This window comes from Clupea harengus, chromosome 15 (assembly GCF_900700415.2).
Source record: "Clupea harengus chromosome 15, Ch_v2.0.2, whole genome shotgun sequence".
Lineage (NCBI taxonomy): Eukaryota > Metazoa > Chordata > Actinopteri > Clupeiformes > Clupeidae > Clupea > Clupea harengus.
Window position 1 is genome coordinate 9467564 of NC_045166.1, and position 17030 is coordinate 9484593.

General features: G+C 42.4%; 2 protein-coding genes across 2 annotated transcripts in view; both read right to left on the reverse strand.

The window, feature by feature from the left end:
- Positions 1 to 444: 444 nt before the first annotated feature.
- LOC105892962 (alpha-1-antitrypsin homolog) lies at positions 445 to 3148 on the reverse strand. The gene is made up of 5 exons (XM_012819296.3): positions 3004 to 3148; positions 1889 to 2566; positions 1451 to 1721; positions 960 to 1107; positions 445 to 834 (listed from the first exon to the last, which is right to left on the reverse strand). The coding sequence occupies exons 2-5, from the start codon at positions 2556 to 2558 to the stop codon at positions 646 to 648; spliced, it is 1278 nt and encodes a 425-aa protein (XP_012674750.2). The 5' UTR covers positions 2559 to 2566; positions 3004 to 3148; the 3' UTR covers positions 445 to 645.
- Positions 445 to 17030, reverse strand: part of LOC105892961 (alpha-1-antitrypsin homolog) — a 34205-nt gene continuing 17619 nt past the window's right edge. The window contains exon 10 of the mRNA XM_042709976.1: positions 445 to 597. The gene's annotated coding sequence lies outside the window, so the exon portion shown is untranslated. The remainder of the gene's footprint in view (positions 598 to 17030) is intronic.

The following is a 17030-nucleotide window of genomic DNA, read 5'->3' on the forward strand; positions in this document are numbered from 1 at the left end:
TGGGGTATTTTGTAGGCATTCAAAAAAATAAAGTTGTCCAGTTGGCCGTGTTTCAAGCTATGGGGCGGGGATCCATGTGACCTCCTTGTCTGCTGGGCACTGTGAGAACAACTGTATTGATTGCACACACAGTGCTAAACCAATGTCTATTGACCAACCAAAGGTCACAGTGGAATGTACTCCAGGTTAGGCCTCATCCGTAGGGGTTTATTTGCTGGGAGCCCTGTTTACATTACTGTTGCAGAAATAGGGTAAAAATGCTCAAATGTTGCCTTGTCTAGCTGTTTCATATTCATGCAATATACTTCTGCCATCCTTCCTCTGAAATGATGTAGGATGTTTTGGGTGTTTTTGTATGTCTCTGTACAGTATGTTTTGCTGTGAGGTTTTAGTTTCACACCCTTTACTTATAATTGAAAGACAAACAAACCAATTCACAACATATTTTGTAAACATGTATTGTACGTTTTTTTATTTGAAGACATAGGTCAAGATGACATTATCACCAAGAACAGAAATACTGTATATCCGTAACTTTATGAATAGTAACATTCCCACGTTTAAGAAAAACACACAGAAACACGCGCGCACGCTTACATAGACACACAAGTCTTCTTACAGGCCTCTTTTTTGACACAGCTCAGTTTAGACTGTTGGGTTTGTGATCTTGCCCATGAAGAGGATGCTCTTGGTGCTGTCTTCCAGGATCAAAACCAGAAAAGGCCTGTTGAGGTTGACGACATTGGGGAGGGACATGGGCATGATCTCGATGGTGGTGACCGCAGCGGCTTCAGTGCCCTTCTCATCAACACTCAAGACTGCTTTGTGAGTCACCTGAGAGGGAAGAAAAACGTGTTTCTCATCATTGAAATATCTAAAAAAAATCTTCAATGCATTTGAAGATGAGAGTTTAAAAGTAGTTATCGTGCAAAATTGCCAGGTGATTGGCAGACTCCTACCTTTGACACTTTGACCTTGGTCTCCTCTGAAATGCCAGGGAAGTCTGCAGCGTCCGTGAATGCACTGACCATCCCCATCTCTGTCAAAATGTTTTTGAGGGGGACGTCAGTGGAGATGGAGAATTTCGGCAGGAAGATGTCAACAGAGCTGAAATACACAGAGAGAAGCAAAAAGGTTTAAAGGCTTTGCATTTCCTGTTTGACACTGTTTTCAATCTCTAATTTAGGCCATTTATCATACATGTTTCCTGGAAAAAAAGTATTTCAAACCACATGCCATTTATCGTAAACAAGAAATGCTGTATACAGAATTGCAGATGTACTAGATACATTTCATTTAGCAGATGCTTTTATCCAAATGCAGTTCATTAAAGGTAAACACTTTGTTGGGATGTCTGTCCCATGGGACATAGCTAGTGTTGTTAGCACCTTGCTTCACCGGCTAAGCTATAAGAACACATCTACGAGATAAAAAAAAACACTCCAGTCACCTTCTGAAGAGGTTTTCGTGCCAGTGTCTAAGGTGATCTTTGCAGATCAAAGCCTCAACCTCCTTCATCTTCCCCTCATCTGGCAGCACGATCATCATGGAGGCGTTTCCCTTGTAGGGCAGCATGAGCACAGTGGTAAAGTTGTCCTCGTCCTCGTAGAGGTCATAGCGGCCAGACCTCTGCATCATGTCCACTGTCACCTTGGTCTTCTCATCCACGTGGAAGTCTGCTTTGCGGGTGAGTTTCTCATCAAAGTGCTTCTCCCATTTACCTACAGATGGATTTCAGACTGTGGTCAGGCTCGAGAGATAAAGAAACCCAACATTTTCATCATGTTGATATGCCAAATGGCTACAGGCTATGGTAGTACTTGGAATAGTCCACAGTACCTTTGTCAGAGCTTAGATAATTCATGATACAGGTTAAGTCAGGGCCTACCTCTGAAGTGGATATAGCTGATTAACATCATGACGGTGTCTGGGTCCAAAGAAGTCACCATGTCAGTGATCTTATTGTTGGTCTTCTTGGCGATGAACTTGTTGATCTCCGGCACAGCTACATCAGGCTTGGAGAAGTCCACGGAGAAGGCCTCACTCTCATAGTAGTGTTTGGCGTCCGTCAGGAACTTGTCGAGAACCTTGAACCCTACTCCGATAGCTAGTGCTGCACCAGTATCCAGCTGCATGTGTTCCTGTCCGTGGCCCAGCATGTGGAGCATGTGTTCGTATCCCTCGTTGACCTCTGCTGGCGTGAGGCTGCTGTAGCTCAGTGTGGAGTAGAGCTGTGTGAGGGTCTCGTCCTTGGCGCCCAGCGCCAGCATGGAGAGGGCCATGGAGATGGCCACGGGCGAGAAGAAGACATTCTTGGAGTCGGGGAGGGCATTAAGCTTCTTGTAGAGGGCGAAGGCGAAGTCGGCGTTGTGCGGCATCAGCTTGTGGCACTGTGCGTCCCCACCATCGTGCTGGGGGTGCGCCTCGTCCTTGCCGTGGTGGAGGTGGTGGTGGTGGTCGGCCTGGTGGGGGCCATGGTCGTGGCCTTCGTGCGGGGCAGCTTGTGCCACAGACAAAAGCAAGGCGACGGTCACACAGCAATGCAGAATGCCTCTCATGTTACGACCTATCAGGGGGGAGGCAAAGAAAAGTGCCAGTTGTAGGCATGGTTATTTCAGACAGTTCAATCATTATCTGATGATGCAAAACCAATAAAATGTAAAATAACCACAAACACTCCAAATCACACACTTGAGAAAAGCAAGGGAAGAGGGGAAACATAATTAGTCCAAAAAAAAGCACAGGAAATGAATGCTAAATAAGATTTAAATTGAGTTGAACAGTCACACTTTGCTGCAATAATTGAACAAAATCCATTTTCTACACTATGGAAAACAATTCTGAGTAAAAGCTTTTCAGCCAAATGTGAAAACTCAATTTGCAATACATCAAGCAGTAGTTCTTAAATCATTTTCACCAAGAACCGTCAACTGGACAAAAATAACCCCTTATCCCTTCAAAAAGTACAGCAGTCAGAAAATCATGACCAGTGATGCTACTTACCACTAGGTTTCTGTGCCAGAGACTACTTTGGCAGTGGTCTGACATTTTATAGACTTTTTTCTCCAATCAGCTGAGTAAACCTCAGTAAATATTAACCCACCACAACGGCCCACGCTTTGACCTCAATGGAACGCACAAGCTCACTACTCAAAGTGACGCAACATGATAGTTGAGTCAGCAACAAGCAGGATTGGAACTCTCTGTTTTTGAGTGATTTAAAAAGTTATTGAGTGATCCCCCCTGATAGGTGAAAATTCACCCTAGTTACCTCAGGACTCCGGAGCTGCATATAAGTATATTTATTAGACAAACAACAATTGCAATCGGGCTTACACCCAGCACAAGGCTGAAAGTGAAGCAATGATAAACACATCGCACAAGGTTTATATAGACAGAAGTTTAGCGTTCAGCAGAGATAACCATGTGGTGGATTTCTGACGTCAAGGATGGAAGTTTGGCAAGGTCGGAAGAAGCACAGTTGGAACCTTCTTATCACCTCTGGTCTAAACATGCTCTTGTACATATGTAGACTAAGTGGCAACTAATATTCTAAGTTACACACACGCAGAAACACAGAAAAGCCATGTTCCTGCTTACATAAGTAAATGATTCATATAAGGTAATTAATAATACAAGGCACTTGATTATTATATTCTTAAGTCATTAACAGTGTTTGGAAATGATCTCCATCAGTCCCTCCTTTTATCCGTTTCAATGGATAATTCAAAATCACAATCAAAATCACAAATCATCTTTCTTAATTCGTCAATTATCAATTTCAATGGATAACCTCAAAATCATCACTCTGAGCTTCATCACATGGCTTTTCGGAAAAGAGATCATTACTGAACATCACTCCGTAAGTTAATCATTTAAAATGTCATCATATTTCTCATCACACATTTGTATACGTTGCATTTGTAGGCCAACATAGTGAGCGTCGACTGTGTGTGTGTCATTAGCTCGCCTAGGCTTCAGATAACATTCAAACAAGGCCTCTTTGCTGTCCTTGAAGGCCTTCTGCAGAACACATTGGCTGTTGAATATTACTGGGCAGGAAAATGTAAACAGTCTCTTTGTGGAAAGTGTGTTTGGGCAGTCTGGTTCCCCCATCACGGATGATCTTTGGCTAGGGCCCATCGCGGACATTTGACCAAGATCCGTGCCTGTTGTGATCAATATGTTAACAGTACCAAAATGTAGAGTAGTGCAGTTAATATCAAAAGTTCCACACATTATTTCATTTTTCCCTTGTAACTCCCCATGACTTCACAGAGATAGGACCGCCCCGCCCTCCCAGTATACACTAGGCTCTTTTACCCCACTGGACAGTGTTGTTTTCTTCACCAGGTTTGAGACGAAAAATTGCCTAAGGCAAAGAATCCCCTTTGTAGCTGGACTTCTGTCACAGTGGCCCGGCCTTGGAAAACTGTAGAGGAACACAGCTCCTATCCTCTGTCTCTTTCTAAGGAAGGCTTACTCGTTTACAATGTGTTAGATGTTGACAGTAGCACTTTGTATGGTCTGTCCCACTTGGGCGAGTGGCAGTGTTTTCTTTTGAGGCTGTTGATTAGGACCCAATCTCCTCACCCAACCTTGGTTTCAGCCTCACAGGTTCTATCCCCACTTATTGAGGCATGTTTTCACCATGGCTCAATATTGCAGCATATCTTTTAGTATTGTGAGATCTAAGTCTTCAAAGTGCTTTACATAAAATCCATAAAAGCAAGCAGCAAAAGCAATACATGGAGTAAAAAAAATAATCAACATCGTATCAGAACCTGATGTTCCGATAGGCTTCTTGGATAACTAAAATCATGATAAAAGGAATAAAAGTAATAAAACCCTTCTGCCTGGTCTTAAGCTCAGTCGGAACCATAGTGCTGCTTCGTAGATTCCGCCTTACCCTGTTAAATATTTTCCCTAGCTATGTTTCCCCGCCCAGAGGCCACCCTTCCTTCTATACCCTTCCTTCAGAGGCCTTCTCGTCTTCTTCCACCGAACGCGCTTCGGGGCTTCGGGAGAGACACTAGCTCTCCTTTACAGGCTTAAGGAAGGTGACTGTGCCCAGGGGACTAGAAAATTCGTTAGGGAAATACTGTATGTGTGACTCCTCCGTATGGTTGAGGTCCTGATGATTAGCCCAGCGTGGAGAGTCGATGAGGTTGTTGGAATCCCGGACACGAGCCCCCACATATGATAGGTGAAAATTCACCCTAGTTACCTCAGGACTCCGGAGCTGCATATAAGTATATTTATTAGACAAACAACAATTGCAATCGGGCTCACACCCAGCACAAGGCTGAAAGTGAAGCAATGATAAACACATCGCACAAGGTTTATATAGAGAGAAGTTTAGCGTTCAGCAGAGATAACCATGTGGTGGATTTCTGACGTCCGAGGCAAGGATGGAAGTTTTGCAAGGTCGGAAGAAGCACAGTTTGAACCTTCTTATCACCTCTGGTCTAAACATGTTCTTGTACATATGTAGACTAAGTGGCACCTAATAATAATAAGTTACACACACGCAGAAACTCAGAAAAGCCATGTTCCTGCTTACATACTGTAAGTAGATGATTCATATAAGGTAATTAATAATACAAGGCACTTGATTATTATATTCTTAAGTCATTAACAGTGTTTGGAAATGATCTCCATTACCCCCCACCTGTGAAATTGTTTGGTCTTTGAAATGTTTTCTCTTGTCACGCTCTGCAATCATAGGAGTCTGAGCACAGTAGCTGGTAATCTCTGCTTCTTAATCATGTCTGTTGCCACTGTGGATGTAACAGCCCCCATGCACCCCTTGCAGACTTTGTAGTGGCCATGCATGGGGCTGCAGGCAGCAAAGGGGAAGATGATTGACTGATTAGCCACACCTGGGGAGGTGTGGGAGCTAGGAACACCTGTGGCTTTCTCTTTCTGTTATTGACTCTGAGTTTTGTAGGGTTTGTTGAGAGTTAATGTAGTTCTATGACCTGGGGTACGTTCGTCGTAGAGTTGAAGCTAAGTTAAGCAATTGGCCTTTTAGCCCGTTAAGATTAGCGAGCTGATTGAGAACAGCAAATATCGGTTCGTTAACGGCTGATCCGCATCCTAATCATGTGGTTAATTTCAACCAGGCTAAAGTTATCATGGCATTTGCGCGTGCACGTCCTACTTCAAAAGGCAGGAAAGGTCGATCACCAAAACCATGATTTTCTAACGGTATAATGGTTCTAAACTCAAAGAAAAGGGCTCTTTTTTTCTCCGCTGGCGAGTAGGAGATGAACATGAACGCTTATGAAGAATACAAGACCATAATCATGGCAAAATTCAACACCACCACCGCTGTGAGAGCAAGGTGTGTTGGGATGTTTATAGATTGATATCTATGTATAAATACCTGTCGGCAAGTGTCCACTGGTACAGAGGTTTCCTCTACCGGTTTGAATCTGCATGGTTGCTAGTTCAAATCCCATCACCTCCTTCCTCGATGTAGTTTTACATTTCCTTGGAAGTCGCTTTGAATAAAAGCGTCTGTTAAATGACTAAATGTATTAATAACAAATGCAATAAATTGAAGCAGTGAAAATAAATTGTCTGTATTTCTCTCTATTCTTATCATGAGTCCACCTTAATCATTTTCTACAATAATGATATGCTATGGTGTACTAATAACACTCATATAATTATGAGTGCTTTGTTCTCCGCATCACCGACACTACAAAAATGTACCACTCGCAAAAAAGCGCAAGACAGTCAATGTTCGACTGTGGTGTTTGCAATAAATGACTCGAGAAGGTCTCGGTAGCGCTCATACAAGAATAATGGATCTTGGCGATCGCAAAGAACTCTCTAATCTAACTCTAATATCAGTCCTTGGTCAATGGGATCCCTCCTTTTTCCGGGGGTGTGGCAAGCTTATCCAGCTACACTTAAGTTAGCCTGCCCTGGAGCAGGTTAGTGCTAATCGATATGTAACTATGGTGATTTATCAAAAGTTGCTTCCACGAACCAAAAAGAGGGGCGTTTTTTATCTTAGCCTGAAAATTAGCTCGCTAAACCGCTTAGCGAGCTACGACGAATACCCCCCTGTGCTGTATGGTGAATTTTCAGTAGCTGGTGTTTTTCTGGCTTGTGGTAAGCCCAGCCCTGTTGAGTAGAGCAGGTGCAGGAAGCTGTTCAGAAACCATATGCTTCTAATGGTTTTTTGTGTTTCTATATTCTCACCATCCTTTGTACGCTGGTGCTTACTATGTGTTTTTTTTGTGCTTTGCATTAACATATTTATCGCCTAGATTTCAATTTAATTAATTAATGTAGTTATTGACAGTGGTCATCTGAGATACACAGAGACTGACTTTGCAGTTATGCTGTATTGAAAGATAGACAATTGTATGAGGGGATAATACATTCAAATTAAACAAAGAAGAGCAATCTAAAGATGGAATTTCACAGTGATCAGGTACTGAATGCAAAATTCATTACTTGGCTGCATGTAAACTCAATTTGCAGGCTGTTTATTGTGTTAGTCAACAACTAGCTGATTGCTGGTTCTCAACTGCTGTGATTTTTGCGGGCAGGTTTAATTGATTTACTTGAAAGTACAAAGGTTGCAGTCTCAACACCAAAGAGACCCAAAGACATTAACACGTTTAGTTAAAAGCTGACTCACTGTCACTCCCTGACAGAGCAGAATGTAAACAATCCCCTATCTGGAAAACTCAATCATCAATCTAATTCAATCCAGAACTTTGGCCATCAGGTCATCACCACTATCCATCTGCTGAAACTTTTGATTTAGATAACCAATAATAATAAAATGTCCTTTAACCCTCCTATTACATTCAAATTTACTAACATCTTTTATCTTTTACCCAAGTTTATGTGTCAGGTACTTTAGGTTTGTTTGATGACTACCTAAATAGCCCTTTAAATAAAACAATACCCCCACCCACCCCCCTTATACATCCCGAATACATGTTACACGACTATGAAGAAATATGCAGATCACCATAAAATCTCTCTGATTGACTTAAAATTGGAAAGAAATATCCTTCTGGTGTTTTATGGCTTCATATTATTTCTAAGTACATATATTGTTGTTATCTATAACATTTGGAATACAAAACAATTTCTGTTATCAGGAATAGTAACAATGTGATGAAAAAAATGTATACATGTATTTCTTATATATTTTATACAATTAAAACAGCCTGGGGTCAAATTGACCCCAAACAAAACCCATGCGTACAACATGTGTACAGGACATCATCATGTTAATTTTGTGTTTACCCAGTTGTCCCTATTAAATTAGGAAAAGTCGAGTTATCCGGCTTCCGGTTGAGACACCGACAGGATGACAGGATAGAGAAATCTCTCCCGATTGAAAACTTTTTGAAAGCCCCGAAAACTTTGAATTTAAGTGTGTAGAGAATTCAAATTAATAAGTGAAAGGGGTGAGCAATGTCTACTAGGTTCAAAAACAAAAAAAGCGTGCAGCAATTAGGGATGCACGACGAAACAGAACAAAGTCGGAGCTGTTCCAATGCTAACACTGAAGGCCAAGATGGCGATTTAACGGCTCATAAATAATGAAAGTAAATACTAGACTGGAGGAGGCTGAAGGACGAATTGTGAATGCTGAGGAAAGGATTCAGAACACCGAGGATATCCTATCAGAAATGCTTAAGCTACAAGCCCAGTTGGAAGCTAAAATAACTGACCAAGAGGGCCGCTCCAGACGAGAAAATATCCGACTATATGGAATCCCAGAAGGGGCTGAAACAGACTCCCCGTCGATGATTATGTTCGTGGAAAAGTTGCTCCGGGAAAACCTCGACATAGCCAAACTTGCGAATTTACAAATCGAGAGAGCCCATCGCGCACTTGGACCACAGCCACCATCGGATGCACAGCCGAGATCCATACTGGTAAAATTCCTCAGCTTCAGAACCAAATAATCGACACTCCGCGCGGTGTGGCAAAAGAAAGGACTTATCTGGCAGGGGAAACGAGTTAACCTGGACAACGACTATGCCCCGTGCATTCTCCAAAAGCGGAAAGAATATGCAGAGGTACGGAGGATTTTGAAGGACCGCGACATTCAATTTCAAACCATGTATCCAGCCCGGCTAAAAGTGAGCTATAGGATAGACTATTTTTTTATTTACAATAGAGACCTGCATAGAATAGGGCAATGTGACATAGGACCAATTGCTCCTTCAGATCATAGTCCTATTTACATATCTGTGTGCCTTAATAGGAGGCCAAAGTCTACACTGTGGAGGCTGAATTCAAATATTCTGAAATGACATAGGTACAGAAGAAATACAGAAAATCTGCTATTTTAAAAACAACGATATTATGAAGTAGGTGGGAAATCGATGAAACTCTTATCATATAAATTAAGAAAGCAACAAGCTGATACGGCCATCTACAAGATAAGGAACCCTGAATCAGGAGCAATTGAGTGTAGGCTAGAGAAAATTCAACAGAGTTTTGAAAAGTTTTATGAGACACTGTATTCCCAACTACAAATTGATAACAACCTTCAGATTGAATCATTCCTCGCCTCTCTTGATTTACCCTCCGTTACAGATGAACAAAATTAAAATTTGTTTGAAGATGGTTTTACCCCAGAGTGCGAGAGCAGTTGGCCCCAACATTACTGAGAGCTTGTAATTGGGTACTACAGAAAAGGGAAATTCCACCCTCTTGGAGGGAAGCTATAATTTCAGTCAATTTGGTTTCCACGAGTCTATTATTGCAACATTCCAAGCACTATATGATAGTCCATACGCAAGGATCAAAATGAATGGTGACCTATCAGAATCCTTCATCCTGGAGCGTGGGTCCAGGCAGGGATGTCCTGCCTCCCCCCTCCTCTTTGCCCTATTTATTGAGCCACTGAGCCAATGGATCAGACAAAATGTTTACATTAAAGGAATAAGTATGGCAACTGATGAGCATAAACTCGCTCTGTTTGCTGATGATGTACTGATATACTTAGCACAGCCCACACAGACATTATCTAAATTGATGGATATATTAGAGGAATATGGAACACTTTCAAGTTATAAGCTAAATATCCAGAAGACTCAGGTAATCACATTTCATTATAACCCACCTAGTTGTATTAGAGGGAAATATAATTTGAAATGGGACGCAGATTCAATAAGATACCTAGGTGTTGACTTACCTAAAGATATCTCAAAGTTATCCGATCTTAATTATGGCCCCTTGAATGCAAAAATAAAGTCGGACATACTACGATGGAGCCTCATTCCCATCCTGAGCCTGAGCTCCAGAGTGGAATCTGTTAAGATAAACATCTTACCAAGATTGCTGTATCTCTTCCAGACTCTTCCAGTGGAGATATCTGCTAATCAGTTTATGGAATGGGACTAGATATATCTAGATATTTATGGCAAGGGAAAAAACAGAGAATTAGATACAAAACGCTACAATTAAGAAAGGAAAGTGGAGGTTTAGGCCTACCTTGTTTACTTGAGTATTATTATGCAGCTCATTTAAGGCCTTTAGTATGCTGGTATTAAGATTGTCTCCAGACTGTACAATGGTTTTTGCCAGGCCAAACTCAATAACACACTGTATGTTAAAGGGAAGTGGGAGAAGGAGGGTAATTTGGTTATCTCTGAGGAGGACTGGGAAAGATTATGTAAATTACAATGGGAATCCACATGTTCAACTATGTGGCGAGAATTTAGTTGGAAAAATCGTATATGTTTTTTTATCACGCCCCTACAAAAACGACACCAAGGGAATGGCGTAGGGCAGGGGTTCTCAAACTTTTGCAAGCTGGGCCCCCCCAAAGCTGGTTAGGGGTACTTGGGGCCCCCCCATCCCCAGGGCCGCTGGCGCCCGCGGCCCGCCGCCACCGCCCTCAACTACACCACCATATATAGATAGATAGATACCGTAGATAGCATACTGTTATTGATAGGCCTGACATGTCAAGGTTAGGCTATTGTTATTGTTAGGCCCATACAGACAATTATTATAACTATTATTATTATTATTATTGTTATTATTATTATCAGTAATAGTAGGCCTATTAGTAGGCTATTCATTAGTATCACCATCATTATGTTATTATTATTATTATTATAATTAATGATTATCGACCAATTATTATTATTGTATTATTATTATTATCGTATTATCATAATAATAATAATAAGTGTTATTATTGCTATCATTAGGATACTGTTATTATTATGGGCCTCTTGTGATCTTTACAACAAAAAAACCTACAGGTCTGTCAATGTGAGACATGAGCCTGCTTTGCACTGCAAAGGTCCTCAAATCTTGGGGCAATGTTTGACAAACAACATATCCTCAGGTCATCCTCGATCTGTGTGCGGTTGCGGTATTTAGTTTTGAGCGCAGTCAGTCTTGAAAAGCGTGCCTCGCACAAATATGTCGACGCAAAAAGGAGGAGCATTTTTAAGGCTATGTCGCAAAGCTGATCATTGCTACCCAGAATGACGAAAGAGGGGAGATGCTTAAGTCTACTGTCACTCTTCAGCTGCTCTTTCATGTCTACTGGCAGCTCGTCTGCTGAGCAGAGAAATGGATCCCGAACTCAGGCGAATGGACGGTAGTCCTCTTTGTAGGACCCAAACTGATTTCTGATATTCAGCGAGATATTCTATATTCTGTCGAGATATTCTGTCATTATTCTACACGTCTTGCGCGGCCGGCAAAATCAGTGTTTCGGCAATTGTATGGGGTTTGCCAAGCTTAGCAATTCTATGAGCAACTACATAAGATGCCTCCAGACACTGCTTGGAGATGGTGGTTCGTTGTTGCTGGAGGCCATCACGTTTATGTTTAAAGAAGTCCACAGGCTTCTCTTTCTGACTTTTACGAATCAGAAACGTGTCCATAGTTGTGTTTGTTTGCTGATACAGTGTGTGTGAAGTTAATAAAGTTCTAATTTCAACGTCGTGTTCTTGTATGTGTGGTTGTGAACAACTTGCACACGAATAATGGATAAGGCTGTGCTAGGCAATGATTCCTAACAAAACGAACTGTACACAATGTAGACAGGGACAGCACAAAATAGTATTCAAGTGCTGGTGTTTTATTTGTTGCAACACGGTGGTTGATCAAAAAATGTAAAGGTAGATGTTAAGGAGAAAAGGGCTAGCTGCAGTTGGAAGTAGGTAGCTAGCTAGGCTAGCTCTCGGGGCTACGAGCTTTTTCAAAAGACTGTGGAGAAAATTACTCCTTACAATAGGCTACGAATAGACCTACTGCAAGTGCAGTTAGGTATTACTAAGGAAGGAGTGAGTCTTTAAAAAGACTGTTTATAAAGCAATGAATATCTGAATGATAGAGGAAACAAGAGAAATTGAACAAACTCTGCAGAGTGTTGTCTCAGGGTGAGCGCTTACCATGTCTGCCCCCCCCTGGAGAGTGTTCGCGCCCCCCACTTTGAGAACCACTGGCGTAGGGTGTTGGAGATTATGTGGATTGAATGAAGCCAATCACCTCCATGTTTTCTGGGAATGCCCACTTCTAGTTCCATACTGGCAGGAGATTTATAAAGACTTAGAAGCTATTTTTGGTGTTGACATCCCCTTCAAGTTTGACACCTTTTACCTGGGGAATATTCCATTCGAAACGTGGAACAGCGACGCTAGGAAATTGATGCTAATACTTGTGGTGGCAAGTAAAAAGGCTATCACAAGAAAATGGTTAAAACCAGAACCACCTACAGTGGATGAATGGATAGATATAATCCATGATATATATATATAATGGAAAAGCTGTGTTTCTCACTTAGAATTCAGAAAGAAAAATTCCTTTGGATCTGGACTAGATGGACTGAGTATATTAAACCTATACGATCAGATTTTTTTTAAATTGTTAAAAGATCTTTGAGATATGTAATGTGAAAGCTCCCCATGTTCGTGTGTTTATATATATATATTTGTTTTCATTTTTTTTTATTTTTAAGAAGGTAAACCTTTGGTCAACAAAGAATTGACAGATATTTTCAAGTTCAAAAATATATATTTAGCATAGAAATGTGCCCTGAATTAGGAAGGAACTTGTGTGTTTTCAAAGTATTGAAGCATTAAGGTATTGTAAATGTGTCATGTTTTGATTGTACTCTTGTCAATACCCAGATGACCAAAATAAAAAGAAAATAATAAAAAAAAAAAATTAGGAAAAGTCATTAAATATTAAGCAAAAAAAATTATGTCAATCATTTATTTAGAGATGTTAAACATTGAATGGGGTCAAATTGACCCCAAACATAATAGGAGGGTTAACATTTTGAACAACTGGGACTATAGACTATGGACATGTAACCCCTCTGAATTTGTCTGCGTTGTGTAGTTTTTTCATAGAGAAAGCCGGGAGACGTGGGTGAAGTTCTCCAGTTTATTCACCTGGCACAAACAATATCACGGGACTCCTTAGCACAGCAGCATGGGACACCTTACAGTGTGCTAATCGTGACTCTATATCCCCGAACTCTGATACATCGTTAATTCAAGTTTAATTACAAAGTAATATATCTAATTGAAATATATACAATAAAACACAAAACATGTACCTGGCACAAACAATATCACGGGACTCCTTAGCACAGCAGCATGGGACACCTTACAGTGTGCTAATCTAAGAGGGAGATTAAACATTAGCTATTCACACGTGTGATTTTGAACATCGATTAAAATATACATTCAGAGGTGCATAATTCCTAAACCAAACACACTATTTACATGAGGATATAATGTGGAACACCTCTCTATAATCAGTATGGATTTAATACATTCAGTCATTGTATTCTAAAATAATAATGTAGGAGCTCTCTTTATGCACAACTCACCGTGACTATATCCCCGAACTCTGAGGAGAGCCACTCTGTACAACATGCCTAACCCCTAGAGGCCACTATTTCCCCAACAACATGACTTATGCACATGCTCAGTGTGATTAAATAGCACAAAAAGGATGCAAGTGGAAGAAACCAAATCTTCACTGTTACATTCTCCCCCTCTTAATTCCACTTGCACATAAAAACAAACCATCCACACCCCTGCGTAGGACAATCCCTAATAACATTCAAAGCTTGTAACAAAAAAACATGAAAAACATGCCCAGGTACCAACAGTATGCCTAAAACATTCCATAACACCACCTCTTCAGGCCATTATTTACAATACATTTACAATACATTCATGAATTGAAATAGGTATCCCCTTGTATACCTCTGTCAACCAAAAGGCTGTTCATTTAAGAACTCACTTAGAGTCGCGCTATACACAAACTCTACAATGAAGACCTATAAAGTGCCATTTACACTTCACATCCAATTCACTGACATGCACACATAGTGCACCATATCAAAACCACAAAAATAACAGGCCACAGTATCAAAATCAAAAAATAAAACAAAACAAAGGATAGGAAGTAGGAAGAGTCTACCCTAACCAATCGTTCTGACACTAAGAACTGAACCAGCCCATTTCCTGAGCCTTTGTGCTTTTAAACTGGTCTGGGCTGACATGTTGTAAATTAGCCTATTCACAGGCCTAATGATACGACCTACCCTGGACCTACGTGTAGGAGTGTCAGAAAGGTGCTGGGCCTGTGTGGGATCAAGAGGACCTAAGGGCTCAGTGTGGGTGTTTGGTGCAGTAGGGCTCAGACTGTCTACATCATGGGCAGTATCAGCATCAGTAGCACAGGTCTCTCGATCCTGCACAAGACCGGCAACTACCTCACTGTAGGACACAGACTCATGGTCGGCTGTCAACTCAGTCATTTCGTCATCCTGCGAGTGGGCATCATTGTCAGGGCCTTCAAGTGAGTGATCTGGCTCCTCGACAGAGATTTGGGACACCCATTCACTAGTGCGGACAGTCCTGTCGACGCACTCATCTGTGTCATCATCGCATTCAACACTGCAGGTAGAGACCAAAGAGACACTCTCATCTTCAGTTTCGGGCATGACAGGGAGAAAATTGACACACAGGAGCATGTTACGGTGGACTACTTTAGTCTGTCCTGTCACTGGGTTGAGTATTTTGAAGATGTGAGTCTTTGGGTCACAGTCCGTTACAGTGTAAATTACGTTCTCCCATTTGTCTGCCAACTTCTTCCGGCCTCTCTCGCCCTTGTTAGCAAGCAGCACTCTGTCGCCGCACACAATCTGGCCACCTTTCACTCGCCGGTTGTAGACTCGAGCTTGGTGTCTCTGCTCTCTGCTTGTATTCTTTTCAACGAGCAGCATCGCCTCACGGAGATCCTTCTGTAGTGAGTCAACAAACTTTGGGTAAGGGGCATCACCGTCTTCCCTCAGCACAGACTTGAACATCACATCCACAGGAAGCCGTGGGATGCGGCCAAACATGAGGTAGAATGGGGCAAAGCCGGTCGTTTCGTGAATAGTGCTGTTGTACATAAAGGTCAAAGTGTGCAACATCTGGGGCCAAGACTGTTTCTCTCTGGGCGGGAGCACCCTGATCATGTTACCGAGGGTACGGTTAAACCGCTCGACAAGGCCATTGCCCATAGGGTGGTAGGCAGTCGTGTGGGATTTTCTCACACCCGAGATCTGGAGGAGTGCGGCGATCAAATCACTCTCAAAGTTTGCACCCTGGTCAGAGTGAATGCGCTCAGGAAAGCCATAGAAGCAGAAAAAATTGTCCCATAACTTCCGAGCAACATGTTTCGCCGTCTGGTCTGGGCAGCAGAATGCGTGGGACAGCTTTGTGTAGTGGTCGGTCACCACTAAGACGTCGATTGCCCTGCCCTTTGCATCCTCTGCCAGTCCAAAAAATCGATGCAAACCAGTTCTAGGGGCGCAGTTGTCTTTACGCTCTCTAGGGGAGCTCGGCCGTCAGGCTCTGGTGTTTTGCTCATTACACATCTGGTGCAGCACTTCACATGGTGGGCCACATCACGCTCCATGTTTGCCCAGTAAAACCTCTGTTTGACCAGGTGCATTGTTCGAAGCTGACCCTGGTGACCAGCATCCTCATGGCAGCCTCTCAAGACATCTGACCGTAGAGACTGAGGCACCAACGTACTGAAATCTCTTCTTACCAGTAGCTAGATCTTTAGACACTCTGAATAAGATTTCTTCTTTTAAAGACAACTTCTCCACTGCTTTAAAAGTTTCAGTGTGCTCCAGTTCTCCTGTGCCCGCTTACGCCTGGAAGGCCGTCGTTTCCGCCCAACGTAGAAAATGACACGGCCAAGGTCAGCATCATCACGCTGTCTGTCCTGGAGCTCACGGGGCCGAAAAAGAAGGCAAAGCACTCTGACCTATGTCAGCTAGACTCTGGAGATGACAGGCTAGGGGAACAGCTCTCACTCTAGTGGTCGTTTCCCATTCAGTGTGTCGACTGATAGCTGCAGCAACTTCATGTGCTGGACATACTGGCAGACAGCTGATCTTTTGGCCCCTTGGACAAACTGGCATGTTGAGTGGCCTGACAGGTAGTGGACTGGCGGAATAGGTCTTGCAGTTCTGGGCCAGGCAGATGTTCTGAGGCGGACAGAAGGGCAGAGTAAGGCTCGTGAATAAGGCGGTGACTCACTTTACTGGCAACAAAAGGGGTCCGACTCAGGGCATCAGCAACTACGTTTTGGGTCCAGGGACGTACTTGACATCAAACTCATAGGCTGCAAGCTTGGCCACCCAACGTTGCTCGCAAGCGTCCAATTTGGGCTTTGTCAAAATATGAGTAAGTGGATTATTATCAGTCCATGCCGTGAATCTGTGGCCCTTCAACCAGTGACTAAATTTTTCACAAACTGCCCATTTCAAAGCAAAAATTCAAGGCAGTGGGCTGGATAGTTGCTCTGAGCCCTATTCAAAGTCTTGCTCGCAAAGGCTATGGGGCGGGCCCGATCTTCCCCTGGCACAACCTGTGACAAAACGGCACCTAAGCCATCAGTGGAGGCATCAGTGGATAGAATAAAAAGGTCTTGAAAAATCAGGGTGTGCCAGTATGACATTTCCGAGAAGGGCATCTTTAAGTTTCTGCAAGGCC

Coding starts and splice junctions, on each gene's coding strand:
- LOC105892962 (XM_012819296.3), bottom strand. CDS start 2,558: ATGAGAGGCATTCTGCATTGCTGTGTGACCGTCGCCTTGCTTTTGTCT. Junction 1,722..1,888: donor CAGCTATATCCACTTCAGAG/GTAGGCCCTGAC, acceptor ATCCATCTGTAG/GTAAATGGGAGAAGCACTTT. Junction 1,108..1,450: donor CACGAAAACCTCTTCAGAAG/GTGACTGGAGTG, acceptor TGTGTATTTCAG/CTCTGTTGACATCTTCCTGC.